The sequence below is a fragment of the Ixodes scapularis genome, unplaced genomic scaffold (assembly GCF_016920785.2).
Source record: "Ixodes scapularis isolate PalLabHiFi unplaced genomic scaffold, ASM1692078v2 PGA_scaffold3__209_contigs__length_174095766, whole genome shotgun sequence".
Classification (NCBI taxonomy): Eukaryota; Metazoa; Arthropoda; class Arachnida; order Ixodida; family Ixodidae; genus Ixodes; species Ixodes scapularis.
The window spans coordinates 127,465,952-127,485,353 of NW_024609868.1; the positions used below are offsets into that span (position 1 = coordinate 127,465,952).

A 19,402-nucleotide genomic window follows, 5' to 3' on the forward strand; every position below is an offset into this window, starting at 1 on the left:
ATTCTTGACCAAAAATGGTATGACCCCTGCTCCTCACCCTCCATACTCACCCGACCTTGGGGCAAGGTCGGGTGCGACTTTTTTTTGTTTCCTAGAATGAAAAGAGAAATGAAAGGAAAGCGTTCTGCTGACGTTGCTGAGGTGAGGAAAAAAACGACGGAAGCGCTGTCAAGCATCACAAAAGATGAATTTAAACAATGTTTCGACTCATGGATTAAAAGATTAGACAAGTGTATTAGTGCAAGTGGACAGTACTTTGAAGTCGATTGAACGTTTGTACTTGAAATGGGAATAAATAAGTGCAAAAAACTTTAGTTCGGTTTCTTTTGGGTCCCCCTAATGTATATATATATATATATATATATATATATATATATATATATATATATATATATATATATATATATATATATTGTAAAGTTATAAAGAAAAAAGGACTGGGGAAATGAGACTAGAGAAAGACAACAAGAAAAAGACAGCTAGAAACAAAAATTAGAAAAAGAAAGAAATTTAAAGAAATATTTAAAATAGAAAGCAAGATTGAAAATTTTATCGTTTAAGAAAACTAATTGAGGTATTGAAGTTTTGTGTCAGATAAGGCTACTGGCGGTGCGCTAATGCAAACCTACCCCTGGCTTTGATGATTTGAGCCTCAAAGGTCTCCCTGGCTCTCGGGTTGCGGTGTTGTTTGAGGATTCTGGTTTAGCGAACCCAGGGGTGCATTCGCAGTCTCGGATATGTAGGGAGAGGTGTCCTGCCGGAAATGTTTTTAGTGAAAGGGCGTGTTTACGCAGTCTGATATTGACATACCGGCCAGATTGGCTTACGTACACTTTGCCACAGGAGAACGAAATCTTGACCCTGTCAGGGTTCAAACCAAAAACAGTGAAAGCCAAAGCCCTATAGCTGTGTCATGGGCTAGATTTGACGCAATTGAGAAAGCAGATCACAGCTGCAAAAGGTGATCATCTGGAAATGTTTTTCTCAGCTAAAACCCACAATGATGGCTGCCCCTTCCGCGTTATTGTCACTGAAAGAGGTTCTTGGCAGGGAATACTGTCTCGGTTTCTCTTGGGTCACCTGTCGAAACTCCAACTGAATGACTCTTTCTTGATATCAAATTGAGAAGCTGTTATACATTACGTGCAGCAAAATTCCACTACTCTACGCTTTTCATTTTCTCTCGACTTAAAAGATCTGTTTTATTCAGTCCCACACACAAAATTGTTCCCAGCATTAAGTGAATATGTCGAAGCAAATGGAACAGTTTCTTTTCAAAATCAATGTGGCCTAGCGGTGGAGTCTTTTATAGAACTCCTGAGATTCTACCTTGCTTCCGCGGTGGCTACGTTCAACGGGAATGCTTACGTACAGAAAAAGGGAATCTGTACAGGATCCTGTGTAACCCCCGATTTATGCGAGATTTTTGTTTTTGTCCCAATGTGACCGGGACATCGCCACGAACCTGTCAAACAGCAAGGTTTCACGTGTCTTCAGGTATGTAGATGATTATTTAGTTCTGTTGAACGATATCAGCCTGGGCAAGGTGCTACGTGGGAGATCAACGACATACGCAGTACTTTTGTCGAAAGGGCTCAAGGATTGAAGTTCAGAGACGAGTTGCCAAAAAACAACATGCTCCAATTTCTGGATTTGCAGCTTCTATTTCAAAGCAATTACACCTGTTGGATTTTGACCCATGGTCCAAAAAAGGTTTCTATCATATGACGCGGCCAAAGTTAATTAAAAGAGAGATTGTACAAAGCTGCCGGAACGCGTCCCTGAAGGAATATTATGAGCAATCAGCAAAGAGAAGCTTCGAGGCACAGGTGCAAAGGTACTCTCTGGGTATCCCAGTTCCATGGGCGTACCAACCGGGGGGGGGGGGGGGGCTAGGCATATGTTTTGCCCCCCCCCCCTGAAAGACGCCACTGGGAAGGCAAACACTGGCCGGCGGCGCCCAAGAGATACCAGGGGCACCGCCCCCCCCCCCCCCCCCCCCCCGCTCCGAGGGAGGGGGGGGGGGGGTGGGGTCTGGTGTGCCCCCCCGCTCAAAAACAAGTTGGTACGCCACTGCCCAGTTTAAAGGTCTGTTCACACGACGCAACTTTTAGGCGCGCAACAGTTTCGCGACACTCTAGTTTCGCGAAATGTGCTCGTTCACACGTACCGCTTCACGTGCAACAACGATGACGTTTAGTCTCGCGAAAATAGTTTGCGTGTTGACCATAAAGTGGCGCTTCAGTTGACAGCCAACATCATCATCATCACCATTAGCCATTCACCGTCATGTTCTCCATCTCCCGCCACATTCTAAGAGTCATAACGCAGGCGAGCTGGTGAACAATCATAATTAAGAAATAAAACCTTAAGACAAGGAAACAAAAAGGGATATACACACCACCGTCTTAAAACCAGTACAGCATACAGCTGTCATTTACTGCCATTTACTTAATTTACTCTTGAATTCTCATTTACTGCCATTTACTTTATTTACTGTTGAATATGTATAATTTGTTTGGAGGTTGACAAAGAAGAAGACTGTTGTGGAAGTAAATGAGAGCTGTACGCTGTGCTGGTTTTGAAACGGTACTGTGTACGTCCCTTTTTGTTTCCTTGTCTCAGGGTTTTATTTCTTAATTATCACTAAAAATAGACGCGAATTATCATCATCACCAATTACGTCTTCGTCCATCGCTGGATTTTTTTCCGATATGCTACCCACTTTTCCTTCAGTGGTGCTTGACGTGCTTGCGGAAGCGCCGGCAGTATCCATCGTTCGTGGTTTCGTTTTTTTTTTTTTCGGATTTGGCTCGGCTACAACTCCGGCAGTGAAGTTGTCTTCTCAAACAGCTCGCTCCCCCCTCAAAGGCCACATGAAAGCGTTTCTGAGCGGCCATTGGCGGCGCCCTCAGAGTGATTGACAGGACTCGGCAAAGTTTCAGCAAAAGCTCGCTCCAGAAGCGAGGTGTGCGCGCAACTTTTTTTAGATGCGCGCGACCTTTTCGGACTCGTTCAGACGGCGCAACCATTTCGCGAAACTACGTTTCGCGACACTAGATGCGCGAGAAAAATGCATCGTGTGAACGGGCCTTTATAGTGTTTTATGTTGCTGAAAGTTTGGCAGCTTCCAACAGAACGACCTGTTTGGAAAAACCGGCCTGCTATAGTTTCCTACATCCACATAATAACACACACAACTTGAGGGTAGCCTCCAGGTTCGGAGTCAATGTAGCTATATCTGTTCCGGACAAACTCAAGAGGCTGTGTCCTAAGGTTAATTCGGAGAAGCATCTACAAGACCAATGCAGTGTTCAGCACACACACAAGTATGTCACCTGCCGTATAGCGGTCGTCTACGAGATTCCGCTCTCCTGTGGCAAAGTGTACGTGGGCAATCTGGCAGGTGTGTCAACATCCGACTGCGTGAACACGCCCTTTTACTAAAATCATCTCCGGCAGGACACCTTTCCTTACATATCCGAGACTGCAAATGCACCCCTGGGTTTCCTAAAACCAGAATCCTCAAACAACACCAGAACCCGAGAGCCAGGGAGATCTTTGAGGCTCAATGACCGTCAAAGCCAGAAGGGACGCATGCATTAGCGCACCGTCAGTAGCCTTATCTGACAGACAACTTCAATACCTCAATTTGTTTTCTTAAACGCTAATATTTTCCATTTTTCTTTCTCTTTTAGATATTTCTTTGAATTTCTTTTTTTTTAAATTTTTGTTCCTAATTGTTTTGTTCTTATTTTCTTTCCCTAGCCTCATTTCCCCAGTCCTGTTTTCTTTATAACTTAATATATATATATACATATATATATATATATATAGATGTATGTGTGTGTCCGTGTGTATAATTTTTTTGGTTTTCTTAGTTTCTCTGTTTTGACAGCAGCCTTCTTCTTCCTTTTTCATTACTAAAAAATTCCCAGGTTCCGTTCTCCTCTTTCACATTAAAAAACGCCAGTTGATTGTAGCGCTTTGTCCTGTCCTGTCCTCTTCTTCTACTTGTCCGTGTCTTTTGCACTCTTGTCCTCCATAATGCCTTACCAACTAGCCCAGCAGTTAATTCTGATATAATTCATCTCAATCAACACTTTTAAAACTACAGTACTAATCACACGTGTCCATAACGGAGGATCGCGCGCGCCTTTCTCCGGCGAGCGCTAGACTGGTGGCATTCGTGGCAACTAGTGTGGTCACGCAGGAGGCGGCTCCCGTATTCTTCGCAAACGTTGATAGAAAACAAAAATGAAGCAACAAGATTTATAAACCCCATCAATTAGGTATAGCTGGGCACCTGTATAGGTTTAGTTTTATGTTAAATGTGTCGTTGGCCTGTCGTCCCAATCTGGGCATTGGCTTCGAGGAGGTCGCAGCTCATAAACATAGTTACCTAGATTAAAATTAACTTGGCTTAGAAATATGGGACGGTGGAAGGTTGGAAACAAACTTCGCGATTTCATTTGGGCTTTCATTTAAGCATGGTGCAGTAAAAATAAGCCTGAAACTATTTCATTTTCGATTCGAATATATTCGAACAGAGCTACAATTCGCTTGGAATTTGCTTCGAACTCAAAGTTCACCTTTCGTGCGTGCCTTATCTTTACCATTTGAAAAAATGCCTCTTCTTTATGTTCCTAATAAAGGCCCGCTCACACTCTTGCGACCGAGTACGACTGAGAGAGACGAGATCTCTTAAAGAATGAGGGAACACACTGGCATTGTGGCGCCATCTATGCGGTGACCCTGGAACTGCATTTCACAAGAGCGAAGGTTTTGCGGGATTTCCGAGGTCAAATGTGCGGAATACCCATAGAAAGGCTCGTTTATAACATTGACGAAAATTTTTCGAGCCAAGAAAGAAAGGATAATGCGCGAGAAATAAAAAAAAAAAAATATATGCCGGACCTCCGAGTTTATACTGCTTCCTAATAGATGGCGCCAGTGTGTTCTCTGGTTTAAGAAGTTTTAAGGAACCCAGGTTTAAGGCCACGGTCCCACTGAATGTGGCAGTTTATACTGTTTCATACTTAGCGTGCAACGCTGTGAACGCTACTGGCGCGAGCGTGGGGCTTGATCTCGTTAATCATTTGCGCGCGTTCTCGCGCAAGCAAAACCATAGATGAAGTCACGCGCTCGCGCCAGTACTTTGACAGCGTTGCACGCTAAGTATGAAACGGAGTATAGGTACTTTTGGGCAGGTCATTACTCATCTCCTTTTAAATACTCTTTTGTGGGATTAATGTCATTCGAAAGGCAATGCAATCCTCTTTCATTTGATATTATGCATGTGTTGGTTTTTACTGTTTATGCGCATTTGTAGCGTTGCGAATATGATGGCGGGGACCCTCACTTGTTCCGCTAGTTCACGTTTTATGAACGATCCATTAAAGATAGCACGGTTCCAATATAGCAGTTTTTTTTAAATGATGTCGGAGCAGAATGTAACGATACACTTTTTTGGTATTTGCACTACTTTGTTTTTTTCATCCCTCCAAATATTGCTCTAAAATTGACATTTTTCAACACAAATATGTTTTTAATGACAAACGCTAGGGCAATGACATTAGCTATAGATATAGTGCTTATATTTGGTAATATGTAAAAAAAATGTGATGTTGTGCAAACTTTTTTTGTTTAGATATTTTATATCAAACGTAGCACTTTTTTTTGCTTCGGGTCATGGTACTTCAAATGCCGCTGAAGAAATAAATAAACTATGATAAAATCTTTTATAACATTTAGAGCTACAATGGTTACCCAAGAGGTGGACGATGGCTTTTTTTTTTTTTCATTTTCAAAGTCATAACGCTCCACGAGCCCTTCAAACTTACCTGTTTTTGAAGCATATCTTTTTTGGACATCAAACAGATTTTTTGGCGTCTAATAACATTTATTGTTTAGGAGAGATATACATTGCGATGTATTAAATTTTCACAATGATCTTGTTTTGGTTTCTTAATAGGTGTAGAGCTTAGCTAATTTTAAAAAGTTAAACCTGTTTGGTTGTTTTGTTGCCCTACCTGGCGGATGGCAGACAAACTGCTGATTTCTAGTGTTCAAAAAATTTCCGAGGGCGGCGTTGGCGTCTGTATCATCATCAATCTCCGTGTCTTTTTACCTTCACATTTAAAAAATATATTGGAAGATTTACTATCGATAAATGAATGGTTTAAATACTGAGTCAGGTTAATAAATCTCAGACAAATAATTACACACGCGTAGCGTGATATAATGTGTTCATTATTCGATATGATTGAAATCAATACACAATAAAGACGAAGAGGAAAATAATACACCCGAGTTCACTTCATGCCTAGAACCACTAAATGAGCTTTAAAGTATCGGCACTCCGTTCCCCAATATTGTTTTGGGCACCGCCATTTTGGGTCTTGTTCAGAGCAAACGCAACTGCCGATCGTCATGATCCAAAAGTACGACTCCCTCAGCATTAGACGCGGTGCTAGGAAGCTGATGCAATATTGCAATGCTCTGTCGCGGGTTGTTTAAACATTTGTGGGGGATGGAAAATTGTTTCCTGTGGTTCTAGATAAAGCTTCAGGTAACTGGCAACCATGATTTTAAGCCACAATATGGCCAAGTGTCGTTACCCTGAAGCGTAGCTAATTTACTGGCACAAGCGGGAACAATGAGGAAGAGGCAGGTGTCAGAAGGTAGTGGCTTGTGGAATCCACGGGGCTTACGTCATGGCTCCTCCAGGTATTACAAGCCTCTTGAACAAGAGCATGAATAGTGTCATTAATAGCATCCTCGATCATCCGCACCGGTGCGCACCGGTGCACTGAGTAGCGCCCCGTCGTCTTCGATCAAGTACACCGGTGCGCACCGGACGTCCTCGATCAACGGAGCGCACCCTCCCGGTGCGGCTTTTCGTTGCCCCAACGCGCACCAAGAAAATCGACGGTGCGCCGGGGTGCAGTCCCATCAGGCATTGCGGCCTGGAGCGGGAATCGAGAAGATGGCGGGAGTGGCAGTCGTGCAGTTCGTCGAGATGGCGACCTTACGAAAACGAGCACTCCTCGCAGCGGCACTCGATGAGTTCCTTAGCTCTTCGGACAGCGAGGACGACGAGTTTTTTACCATCGCCACGATTACCGGTGATTGCTGCGGCGGCAAGGAGCGCCCGAAAGTCATGAACTTCGTGGAGAGCGTTGTGAAGCGCTTCGGTAACACCGAGGTACGGCTATTATCTGGTGGTACTCTTTCTTAAACCAGTGATAATGGGCAAGATATATATATATATATATATATATTTTTTTTTTTTCAGTTCCGAAAGCATTTCCGGGTAGCCCGAGACGTGTGCTACAAAGTGATAGCTGACTATGAGAAGTCGGAGTTCTATCCTCGTGGCCATGGTCCCTACCCCCGGAAGAACGCTGAAGAACATGTACTTTCCTCCTTTTGGTGAGTAAGTTAGGTCGGAAGATTTCTCTCAATCTGAGCTTTGAATATGACAGGAAAAGTAATTTTTTTTTCAGGTTTGCTGGAAACAAACTAAGTGAGCGAGCCGTCGCAGTGATATTTGGCACGGCAGAAAGCATTCTTCATGACATCGTCGAGCGGGGGCAAGCTTCTTGGAAAGCATCAGTACCGACGTCATTCATTTTCCCATATCTGCACAAGCTAAGGTTGCAGCTAGTGCGAAATTCGAAAAGGTAAAGTTAGTTTTGCACCTGCTTGAAAAAGTACTGATCACAAATTAACTTCAGATTTCAGGCTTCCCTCGTGTTATTGGGCTGTGTGGATGGCACCTATGTGGACACCAGATGCCCTGCACATAAAATTCCATCCACGTATACGAACAGACACGATAAGAAGTCCTACAGCATGCAAGCAATTTGCGATTCTGATCGAAAGTTCCTAGATGTCTTTCTCGGGCACACGGGGAAAACACACGACGTACAGGCATTCAGGCGGTCCTTTGTCTTGGATGACTTGCCACAAATCTGTGAGGGTGACAAGTATCATATACTAGGAGATGCAGCGTACCCCCTAAGAGAGTACCTCCTAACTCAATTTAGGAACTACGGCAAACTCGTGCCGGACGAGGTGAACTACAACTTAAAGCTGAGCCAGACACGTGTCCGAATAGAAAATGCCTTTGGGCTACTGAAGGGACGCTTCAGGCAGCTTTTATACCTTGAGTTCTGGAGTGTCAACAAGGCCACACAGTTTATTCTTGCGTGTTGCGTCTTGCACAATTTGTGTATCGACGCAGGAGACACAGATATAGATGGGGAAGAAGTAAAAAATGCAAGCAAGGGTCGCAAGCCAGGCCCGGGCGACGCTTGAGATAAAGAAAACCCCAAAAGGGAGAAGCTACTAAGACAACTGGGTGAAGAAAAGAGAAAAAAAATTGCATGCTACCTTCGCACAGTCCAGTAACTTGTCAACGTTCCTGTGCACCACTATGTTGTAGGAAAGTGTGCGGCACCTGCCAACTTTTTCGTGCACTCTGTTGTTAGGAAACAACATAATAAAGTAATTATGCATTTGACCTGATCCTCGGTCCTGCAAAGCAATAGCATACATAGTTTCTACAGCCTCAGAAACCAACTAGAAAAATAACTCCATTAAATTTAATATTTATAAATACAAAAACGTAACGGATGTCTGTCCATATAAAAGCACGTCTTGGCTAATAATCCTTACATCTACACGCCTACCATTAGGCTTCAAGATCTTCTTCAGGAGCCAGAAGACTGCGCAAAACCTCCAACTTCTCTTTGTGGCGACGTTCCCGCTGCTCTTCTCTGTGCATGTGTATCTTCCACATCATTTCACACAGAGTTCACCTTCTGCTTTTTCATGGGCGGTGTATCTTTGGCATGTTCTGGCTTAGTGCTATCCAAACTGCGTGAAGTGGCGGAGAATTTAAACTCGACTTGCCCAGGTCCTCTAAGAAGCTCCGGTTGCACACTGTCGTCAATGGACTTGATTTTTTTTTTAATTCCTCATATTAGGGAACAGAAACAGGATTTGCACCTGATGAGGCATTGTGCTGTTTCCGTTCCGTCCGGCGTTTCTTTATAGTTTTAAAACGGTTCTGACACTGATCTGCTGTTTTGTGGGAGCCGAGGTCATTAGCAATATCCTCCGAGATGGCTGCCCACATGGCTTTTTTGTTCTTAAAAGTTTTCATGGGCCCCACTCGGCTCAGATAGCTTTGATATTTATCAAGAAGCAGCCTGGTCTCTCCTTCACTTCATTCACTCTGGGTTGGAGCACCGTCAGGCAGGATGCAGTCCTTTCCTTGAAAAAAAAACGGTTACCTGTTGTCTCTTCAGACTCTGGAAGCAAAAAATAAGTTTAGATCAACTCACTGAAATATTTAGAACTAATAATAGTAGCTAAAACTTATTTAATATAAAATAAGTTTAAAATTTATTGCAACAGAGAAGCCAGTTATCCATGGTGTATTTTAATTTTAAAAAGGGAGTAGGGAGTCTAGGGACTGCTGTTTCAGCATAACTTGGCAAACAGTAGGGTCCCAGTGAGCCCATTGGAGTGTTTGAGGGAAGCACATGACAATGTATACCGACAGTGTTCACCGAGCTCTTGACATACTTTGCTCTGTTGCCCCGCTGGCTCACAAGGTTCAAACTTTCTCCCTTTGTCAGCTCATGCTGAAATAGAATATAGAACATCCTGGCAAAACCCAACAAGGACTCTCGGCAACCTACATTGCACTACAAATTATAGGGCTGTGCTAATGTATATGCTTGTGTTGACTGATACACTTCATGCGTCCCTAAGCAGTACAATCCCTTGTCTCTTATGAAGGACGGTCATCACAAGGCTCGTTCAATTTGCTTGCACCTCCTGCACCGGTACAGAAAAGTGTAGAGCAGTGTACTTCCGGTATGTGTATTAAGATACACCCGGAAGTACACTGCCCTAGACTTTCTGCACCGGCGCAGGAGGTGCAAGTAAATCGAGCGAGCGTGCTGGGACCATAGCCTGGAGCAGGAGTAGGACTTAGACAAGCCCCGACAGAAGAGACGGTGCTTCCTTGATGCCGGTGAAGGTTTGGCAGCTTCGAGGTGGAACCCATTGTGAAGAATGAGACAAGACTCGCTGGTGGTGATGAACAATGGGTCTAAGGTGGTTGCCTTAGAATGTTTAATATGTACCAGTTCAATTGTGATGCCTAGCGTGAAATGAAACAAACACGGAACATACACATACAAATGGCTTAATCGAAGTAATGATTTTAGTGAATAAAAATATTATTTACAAATACAACAGTGTCCCTCCCTTATACAATAACAGCTAGAAGGAAGAATGTGGCATGTTAAAATCTCACTATACACAAATCTTGAAAATCACTTCAAGTGGTTAAGTAGCCAGCACTGTTCCTTTAATCTCCAGCACAAAGTCATTGCTTCCCAAAAGGCAATTGAAATCCTTTTCAATTGCCTTTTGGGAAGCAATTCAAGACACAATATAACTTTTCCCCCTTCAATAACAAAACAAAACTACCAGGTCACTAGAGAAAGTGTAAGCATATAAAAAATACACAGTGTAAATTCACAACCCAAGCTGTAGGTGTTTGTTATGGACATAACCCAGCCCAGGAGGCTTCAAACAGGTTGAGCAGTCAAGGGAACTGCAGCAACTGCTGTACCCTTTTATGGCCTCCATAGTAAACCTGAGACAGGAATAATAAAAAGAGACAGAAAAACAAAGTGCTAAACACAGCTTGTCTCGGTTTTGCTATGGATGTCATTCATGAGCTTGCCTGAGTTGTTTCCCTTTCTTCACCATCCTATGCACTATGTACTGTGTGCAGATTATGATATGGTGCTAGTTGCACTGCCACATCAGTTCATCCTAGAACGCTTTCACGTGCGTTTGGCGAAGGGTGATACCAGTCTGTGTAGTACCTGATGCCAACAACTGCATCGTAAGGAAAGTGCAAAGAAATAGATGGGAATAAAATGCTGCCATAGCACTGTCAATACTAAAAGCTTCTGAAACACACTTTCACATGCTTCAGAGCAAAAAATTAACAAATTCATTGCAACAAAAATGGAATGATGTCACCACACCAGGCAAAGCACACACCCTTGTCCATCCTAAGGAAAAAGTGAGTTGATATCCATATAGGAAATGCACATGTCATGACGTATAAGCATTTGGCTTGGAGAAGAAAAAGAAAACATTGAACACTGCGGTACTGAAAATCAAAAACATTCAGCTAAAATTAAATATGATAAATAGACTCATAAAGAAAAGGTGACGTCTTGTGGCAGGAGAGTACATAGTTCTTGAGAGGTGTCGTAAGTTTCTTTTGATGAACTGGCCGGCCTTGCAGTGTGGTCGGCTCAGAAGTTGCTGATTGACATGCACATTATTATCACCATCACTCACACCTGTGCTGCCTGGAAGAGGAGGCACTGACGAAGGCATGCCTGGACAAGACACAATGAGGGCGTTCGTAGTCACCGGTGAAAAAGGCTGGACAGGATCATGAACGTTGGGACCCTCGGACAGCAGAAGTTTGGATCAGGAGCACAGGCAAGCACTGTCACCTGAAATGGACTTGGCACAGCAGGTGCCCAGCTGCAACTGGGTAACTTGTGAAATAAGCAGGTACACATGACCACATTGAACAGGATTCCCAGAGGATCACCATCGTCATCCCAGTAGGGATTTGTATCATGTTGTTCTGAAAGAGTGGATGTCATTGTTAACTTGGAGGCATTGCACGTTTGACCGTCCGGAAACTTGTACGTTGCTGGATTTGGGGTGTAGCGAATTTCCAATGTAACTTGTCCTTGCTTCATGGTTGAAAAATGTGAACGGCTTGATCAGTGAAGAACCGTAGCCGTTGACCAGTCGAAATATGACTAAAGGTGCACCTGCCCACATAAATCAGGTTGACCTGAAAAATTGTTTGGGGCTTTTGAGGATGACATCTGTAGTGGTCGTGGATGGCCACTATGAATGCGTGGAAAGAGACAGGAAAAGCGACGATAAAGAGTGCCTCAAAAGGCTTGTAAAAATGCTGAAAGGCTCACATTGTGGGACGCGAGATGCCGGTGTCCCGGGATCCATGTGCGAATCCCGGTGAACGGAAAGACGTCAAGCCAGCTCGGAGTTTCGATGAAGACTTCTTTTCTCGTGACCAGCGTACAGACATTCAGATCCACGGGGATCAGCACTGCCGTTCACACGGGCAGATATGCCACTGCCGGACAAGTGGTGCCATCTCGTCGCAGCAGCACACACCATGAACTTCTTGAGATTGTTAATAGCACACTACAACATCCTCTAAAAATCTCTGTTGAACCTACCTTGCGAGCCAACTAAATCTTTGTCCCTTTGAAGGAACTGCATAAATTGGTTTCTTAATGCATCACGCTAATATTTTGTACAGAGGTGGCCAAAAATGGTGCATTTACTGCATCGAAATTTCAAATAACTAATTAAATCACCAGTGTGAAAATAAGATATGAAGTCCAATCACCTTGCCAACATATGTCAAACTGCTGCCATCTCTTGGCTCTTGTATCACCTGTCTTTCAGAACTTCAGCTTGGGCGAGTTGGTAATTCATGATAATGCTTCACAGCGCACAAGATCAGACACACTTAAAAAGGAAAATCACGCATACACAGGAAGAACACAGCGTTGTGTGAGTGTTCTTCCTGTGTATGCGTGATTTTCCTTTTTAAGTGTGTCTGATCTTGTGCGCTGTGAAGCATTACCTGTCTTTCACTTGAAGACGGTCGCCATAGTTAGCTAATTCACAGTCTGGTAACCTCATTCTTTGGAAATTTTATACACAAAATTCACCACCTTCGTCCCCCTGTACAAACTCGTAGTCGTGCGGTCCCTTCAGGCCAGCGATGCATTTGGCTCACACGGGATGTATCCGTTCATGGAGCAACACAGAAGGCGCTTCTCCTGTTGCTGAGTGAAAAGTTGGACGGCAGGTTTGTATGCCCTTGCTCTGGAAACTCGGAGTATGCACATAAAAAAAAAAAATTCATAGAAAAATACGCACCGCTGATGGCCGTCGAAGGTGTCGAAGGTTGTACTGCACTGCCGACCGTCGATGGTCCTGCGCCGCCGATCGTCGAAGGTCCTGCGTCGCCGACCGTCAAAGGTCCTGCGCCGCCGGCAAACGAGGATGCCCAGGCTTGCAACCTCGACGAATCTGTTTGATACAAAACTTTAAATGAAATAATCTGATCCCTCGTCAGTGATGCGTAAAAGGACATAAGTCAGCTGCCTTAGTAAGCCTCAGAATGTATCAAGCAAAACTGTACACTAACTCTTATTTTTTTTTTTTTAAAAAAAAGAAAAAAAAAAACAACTCGCCGGCCATCAGATCGTCGAGGTCCGCCTTGGATAACGTCACGCGATGTCTGGCACCATTCACAAAAACCTCAACCGTGTTCATCTTTTACCACTGCAAAAAGAGCACGCAAACAAAAAAAAAGGCCAAGCCCGCTGACAGCTGTCAAAAAGAGAAAAGCGTGAAAAAACGACGACGACGACGAGTCCGGTAGGACCATTCTCTACATTGCTCTAGAGGTAAATGACAATTTTATATATATATATCTGTCACCGATTCTTCCGCAACCCCTCGTTCTTCAACGAGGGGCAGCAGTCCTCGGCTCTTGAAGCAGTGACCCGTCTCCGACCAACGGGGATTAAGGAAAATGAGCCATCCAAACGCACCGCCACAAGCATGCAGCGCAGACCAATCAGCCGAATCATCCAACATCTCTGAGTGCTCCCCTGATAACGTCATGGAGGAGTCTGATGACGAAGGTGGATGGATCACCAAAGTAGCAAAGAAACGACGCCACGGATCCAATTCGAGTGAGGCGACGATCATCACTCAGCCTACTCACAACCTTGTGGTCATTGTCAAACCTACTAATCCGACCACGATCATCACTAGCATGAATCCCCTGGCTCTGAAACAGATGCTAGAAAACCTGGCACCAGACGGAGTAATCCAAATTCGACCAAATTATCGCCTTAACCTATTGGCCATAGATGCAAGAAATATAGAATCAACGAAGTCCCTTCTTCAGCTGAAGAAGCTTGGCACAATCCAAGTTCAGACGTATGAGCCAGCACCCCCATCTTCCAATGTTGGCGTTATTCGCGGCGTATCAACAGAGATCACAGACGCGGACCTCTGGGCATCAATAAGGGAAAAAGCACCAGTCATTCAAGTGAGGAGACTCGGCAAGACAGAGGCGGTAAAGCTTGTCTTCTCCACCAGAACCTCACCACAATACGTCTTTGTGGGGCACACACGATACAGTGTCCTTTCCTACCTCGAAAAACCGCGGCAGTGTCCTAAGTGTAACCGCTTCGGACATCTGGCGAGCACATGCTCCAAAACGGAACGCTGCAGCCGATGTGGTGGAGAACATGTCGTCAGCGAGTGCGAAGCGAAGCAACCAAGGTGCATAAACTGCAAGAGAGGCCACGATGCCACATCCCGGAACTGCCCAGCCTACAAAGCTGAAAAGCAGAAAACTAACTACAGAAGCTCGAACAATGTCGACTATACGTCTGCCAAAACTGTCATCACGAATGAACAAAAGGTTCGAGGACTGGAGAAGCACCGCACTCCCCACAAGCAAAAGCAAAGCTTGAAAGGAGACAAGAAAGCTATCATCCCAGAGATGAATGAAACCGATTTTCCCCCGTTGGATACTTTGTCATCAGAAATCATGCCGAAGCCAATGGTCCCGTCTGCAGAGCAGCCAGAGTCTTCACCCAAGAATGCAGAAGCTGTTTCGACCCAGAATACTTCTAAGAACCAAGAAGTACCAAGAAAATGGGCAAGAGAACACCCAGCTCAAAAGAAGCCAAGATCAGTTGCAACACCCAAGTCTCAAAGCCTTGGTAATGCGTTGTGCACAATTGTCACGTTGTTGCGCTCCTTCCTCACTTCTCTCCAGTCACCCATCGCTCAAGCAATGATCACAATTATTGACATTGTTGTTCCACTTGTCACTTCCTGGTGCAACTAGACTGCTTCATCAGGAACAACACATCGCAAAGTGAAAAAACGAAACATACAAAGAATACACTTCCTCGCTGCAATAAAAGCAGCTTATTTCCCACAATAATTCAGTGGAATGTCAACGGGCTTCGAAACAAGATAAATGACTTACGGCAACATTTACGGAGACACGAAGTCGAGGTACTCGCCCTCCAGGAAACCAACTTGAAGTCAGGAGCGATCCGACTATCTCCCTACGTTATCTACACCAGTACTCCCCGAACAACATCAACAACAACAGACGCACCTAAGGCATCTCTATTTGTACACAGAGACTTACCTCAGTTCCAAGTGGATCTTTCAGATCTCTGCGACCAAAGCGCAGAATACGTGGCTGTCACGATACAAAAAGACAACTCGGACGCCATGACAATCGTATCGGTATATATTCGGCCCAGTTCTCCTTGGAATCCTTCCTTCTTACGCACGATCCTTTCTCGGTGTAAGCCAGCCACGCTGATCCTTGGAGACTTTAACGCCCACAACGAGGCCTGGGGGGACAAGCAAACGTCCGCTCGTGGCCAGTCTCTAGAGGATACCACTACAGCTATTGGCCTCCGATGTCTGAACGACGGCACTGCAACCTTTGTGCGACCTGGCGTAGAGAGCAGTGTGCTCGACCTGAGTTTCGCCACCGCTGCAGTACGTGCGCTCTGGCTCGCCGAACCCGACAGCTGGGGCAGTGACCACCTCCCTATTATAATTACTTCCCCAGAGAAAAAACCTGTCACCCACAAGACTTGTTCTGTAACAAACTGGGATGCCTTCAGAGTGTACTTCGAAGATATAATATCTACTGGCACCAGTGATCACACGACCGCCATCTCTCAGGCGCTCTGCAAAGCGACACGGAGAGTTACGGTTCCTATATATAGACCCAACCCGGACCTAAAATACTTAAGGCTACGTGCCTCGCGCCGCAATGCACAACGACGTGCCTTGAAAACATCAAGACAAGAGGATATACAACGCTATCGAAGGATTGATGCGGCATTTCGTAGGCATACCATGCGCTTACAACGGAGACAATGGCGACAGCGATGTGAGACCCTTCACTCCCCCGGTGGCGGAAGGCAAGCATGGCGAATGGCCCGCATCCTGGCGGGTCATGCTGTTCCCCGCTCACCGGTCCTTGGCCTTGCTATCGCGCAGAACATCACGTTGCCTCAAGCCGCGGAACTCCTTGCTGATGAATTCACCTCTGCTCCCGCTCCGCCACCGGGATTTGTCGCAGCCACTGCTACCAGCACGCCAGCGCAGGTTGCCAGCAACTCCGATTTCACGCTTAATGAACTACAGCATGCTCTTCAGCGTTCTTCTCGGAAACGCACCGCACCAGGCCCAGATGGGATAACTTTTCAAGCGCTTCGTAACCTTGATGATATGACGCTTCCTGGCCTTCTGGAATACTTAAATCATATTTGGCGCTCGTCTGATATTCCTCCTGCCTGGCTCAGATCTGAGGTTGTTCCCATTCATAAACCAGGAAAACCGATAGGTGTCACCAACTCCTACAGACCGATATCTCTTACATGTTGTCTGGGGAAGGTGATGGAGCGAATGGTCCTACGGCGCCTTGACTGGCAGCTCGAGACATCGGGCGCCCTGCCTAATCAGCTGTCTGGCTTCCGCAAACAACGTTGTACGACAGACGCGATCGGCAGCCTCGTATCAGACATGGAACAATCGAAGGCAACAAGGCAAGCAACAACAGCAATATTTCTCGATATTAAGAAAGCATTCGATGCAATTCCGCACGAAACCATTATTGCTCAGCTTACAAGGCTCGGGGTTGCAGGCCGAGCTCTGGCATTCGTACGCGCCTTTCTTACAGAAAGGTCTATGCACGTACGCCTAGGTGGAATTCGAAGTTCCCAACGTACGGTAACCCAAGGCGTTCCCCAGGGCAGTGTTATAAGCCCTCTCTTATTTAACGCTGCTATGGCGGCACTGCCTGAGGCTCTACGGCGTACGAAGTCATCGGGACCTGTCATTAACATCGCAATATACGCTGACGACGTGGCCCTCTGGACTACCGCCCCGACTAAGATATATAGCAAGATGCAACAAACCCTCCAGGACGGATTGACTATAGTTGTAGACGAGATTTCTAGACTAGGCCTTACGCTTTCCGCCTCCAAAACAGCTGCCCTTCAATATCATCCAACGGCTAGAGCATCGATCAACAAAATCTACACAATTAACGGAACAGATGTAGCACGTGTCCGAACGTACTCCTACCTGGGGTTTCTTCTGGATGACCACATCTCCTGGAAGCCTGCAGTCAAGGCAACACTGATCAGATGTCGCCGCCACCTCAACGCCGTTCGAATGATGATGGGCAGCAGGTGGGGAACGTCTCAGGTCATGATGCTACAGTTATACAGAGGCCTCATTCTTTCGAGATTATTATACGCCTTGCCGCTGATTCACCTGAGCAATGCACAGTCTGCAGCCATTGAGACCCTGCAAAGGATTGCACTTCGCTTCTGTCTGGGTTTACCGAGATACTCCCCGAACATTCCAACGCTGGTTGAAGCGAGGGTCAACCTTGTCGAGAACCACGACAGAGAGCTGACACTTCGCCACATCGCAAGGCAAACATCCTGCCGGTCAACAGAGTCCCTCTTGAACCATATTCGAAGTTGTCCTCAATCTCGCCTTGGATCTCTCGCTAGAGACTTTGAAGGAATTGTGGGCACCTTAGATAGAATCTACCCGGCACCACCACCTTACGCCTCGCCGCTGAACATCAGTGAATCTATTCCGGAACTCAGAAGCAAACGCTCCACAGCCCAAGTTGTCGCTCGGACCCTCGCAGAATACCGAATTGAGGTGGATTTTCTAGGATGGATGCGTGTATATACCGACGGCTCGGTACTTCATAGCCGCAAATCATCCACTGCAGCAGTTTTTATACCGGAACTAAAAATTGCCAAATCAAGGAAACTGAGCTTTCACACTACATCTACCACTGCCGAACTTGCCGCGCTTTGGCTAGGCCTTGACATCCTCGACAGTATCCCTCACAGTGGAAAGGCAGTGTTCCTCACAGATTCCAGAATAGCTTTACAACTTCTCGGTAGCCTCGAAGACGCCCCACAATATGCCAGATACATTGGACACATGACAAGAAACCTAGAGTCTAAAGGATGGCATATAGCATACCAATGGCTGCCATCACACGTCGGTATCTCGGGCAATGAGACAGCCGATCGTCTCGCTAATGCAGCTCACCACATTCATGTACCAACACTTGTTATACCAAAAATGTATGAGGCCAGACTTATTATTCACAAAGAAATAGAGAAACTACATCCGGACACGCGCGTCTCTACCGGGAAGCCACCCGCACGCGTGCCTCCAAAGCTGTCCCGAGCCTCCGCTTCTCTACTGCACAGACTTCGCACTGGTTGTGCCTTTACTGCGAAAGCCCTTCACCGTATGGACCCAACAATAAACCCAAACTGTCCATCCTGTGATGTTCCCGAGGACCAGGACCATCTCCTCTGGACCTGCCCTACTCTAGCGGACAAAAGAAAATCGCTTCTCGACGGCCTGCGGCAAGCAGGCGTAGCAAGTGCTACAACACAGGACATTCTTTTTCCCCCAGGTTCTGCACGCGATGTCTCGAGAACATTCGCCGCAGTTCTCAAGTTCTTGGAGGACACCAGTTTATTTGACCGCCTCTAACCCCGGTGTCTGACATACACTGGGCGATGGCAACACATCAACAACCGAGCCACAAGAACTGCTGACCAATTGTTCTTTTTTTTTTATTCTTCATCTTCCTTTCTGATCCCTTTTCATCCCATTATCCTCTCTTCTCTTTTCAATCTGTTCTTTTTCTTTACTTCTCTTCTTTCTTTAACTTTTTCTCATCTCCCCTTTCATCCCCCTCCCTTCCCCGGAACTAACTCGCCCCCACTAAAGGAGTGGCCAACATGTCCCGGCTTTCCGCTACCCTCACCACTAACTACTACTAGAGAAAAGCGTCTGCTCAATTGCAATGCGCGCCAAAATCCAGGTGACGCATGGTGGCGCTACCGCCGACACAGGCGCGGTGCAGTTTGTCTTCTAGCGAGTTCGTTTCACACGCACTGGCACCGTTCGAGTTATCTCCCAGAATGCATCGCACTCACAGAGTGTTGCACGGAAAACTGGACTCAAACGAACTCGCCAAATGCACCGAGTGCAGAAGACTGATGCTGCCGCCATCTATGTTGTAGAAAAGGCACCGACTTCAAACCGAAACTAGCGCCTTTCTGTTCGGAGTGATGCGTGGGTATGCGTGAATGCAGTCGCTACCAACGTTTATCTACGAACGTTGGTC

General features: G+C 45.8%; 2 protein-coding genes and 1 pseudogene across 2 annotated transcripts; 2 read left to right on the forward strand and 1 right to left on the reverse strand.

The window, feature by feature from the left end:
• The first annotated feature begins 6,954 nt into the window (after positions 1-6,954).
• On the forward strand, positions 6,955-8,687 carry LOC115315219 (annotated as a pseudogene).
• Positions 8,687-10,797, reverse strand: LOC121837286. Its single transcript, XM_042292874.1, has 3 exons — positions 10,772-10,797; positions 9,005-9,233; positions 8,687-8,821 (listed from the first exon to the last, which is right to left on the reverse strand). Exons 1-3 carry the CDS (start codon positions 10,795-10,797, stop codon positions 8,699-8,701), a joined length of 378 nt encoding a protein of 125 aa, XP_042148808.1. The 3' UTR covers positions 8,687-8,698.
• A 7,125-nt stretch (positions 10,798-17,922) lies between these two features.
• LOC115315218 lies at positions 17,923-18,762 on the forward strand. Its single transcript, XM_040206041.3, has one exon. The coding sequence runs from the start codon at positions 17,923-17,925 to the stop codon at positions 18,760-18,762; it is 840 nt and encodes a 279-aa protein (XP_040061975.1).
• Positions 18,763-19,402: the final 640 nt, after the last annotated feature.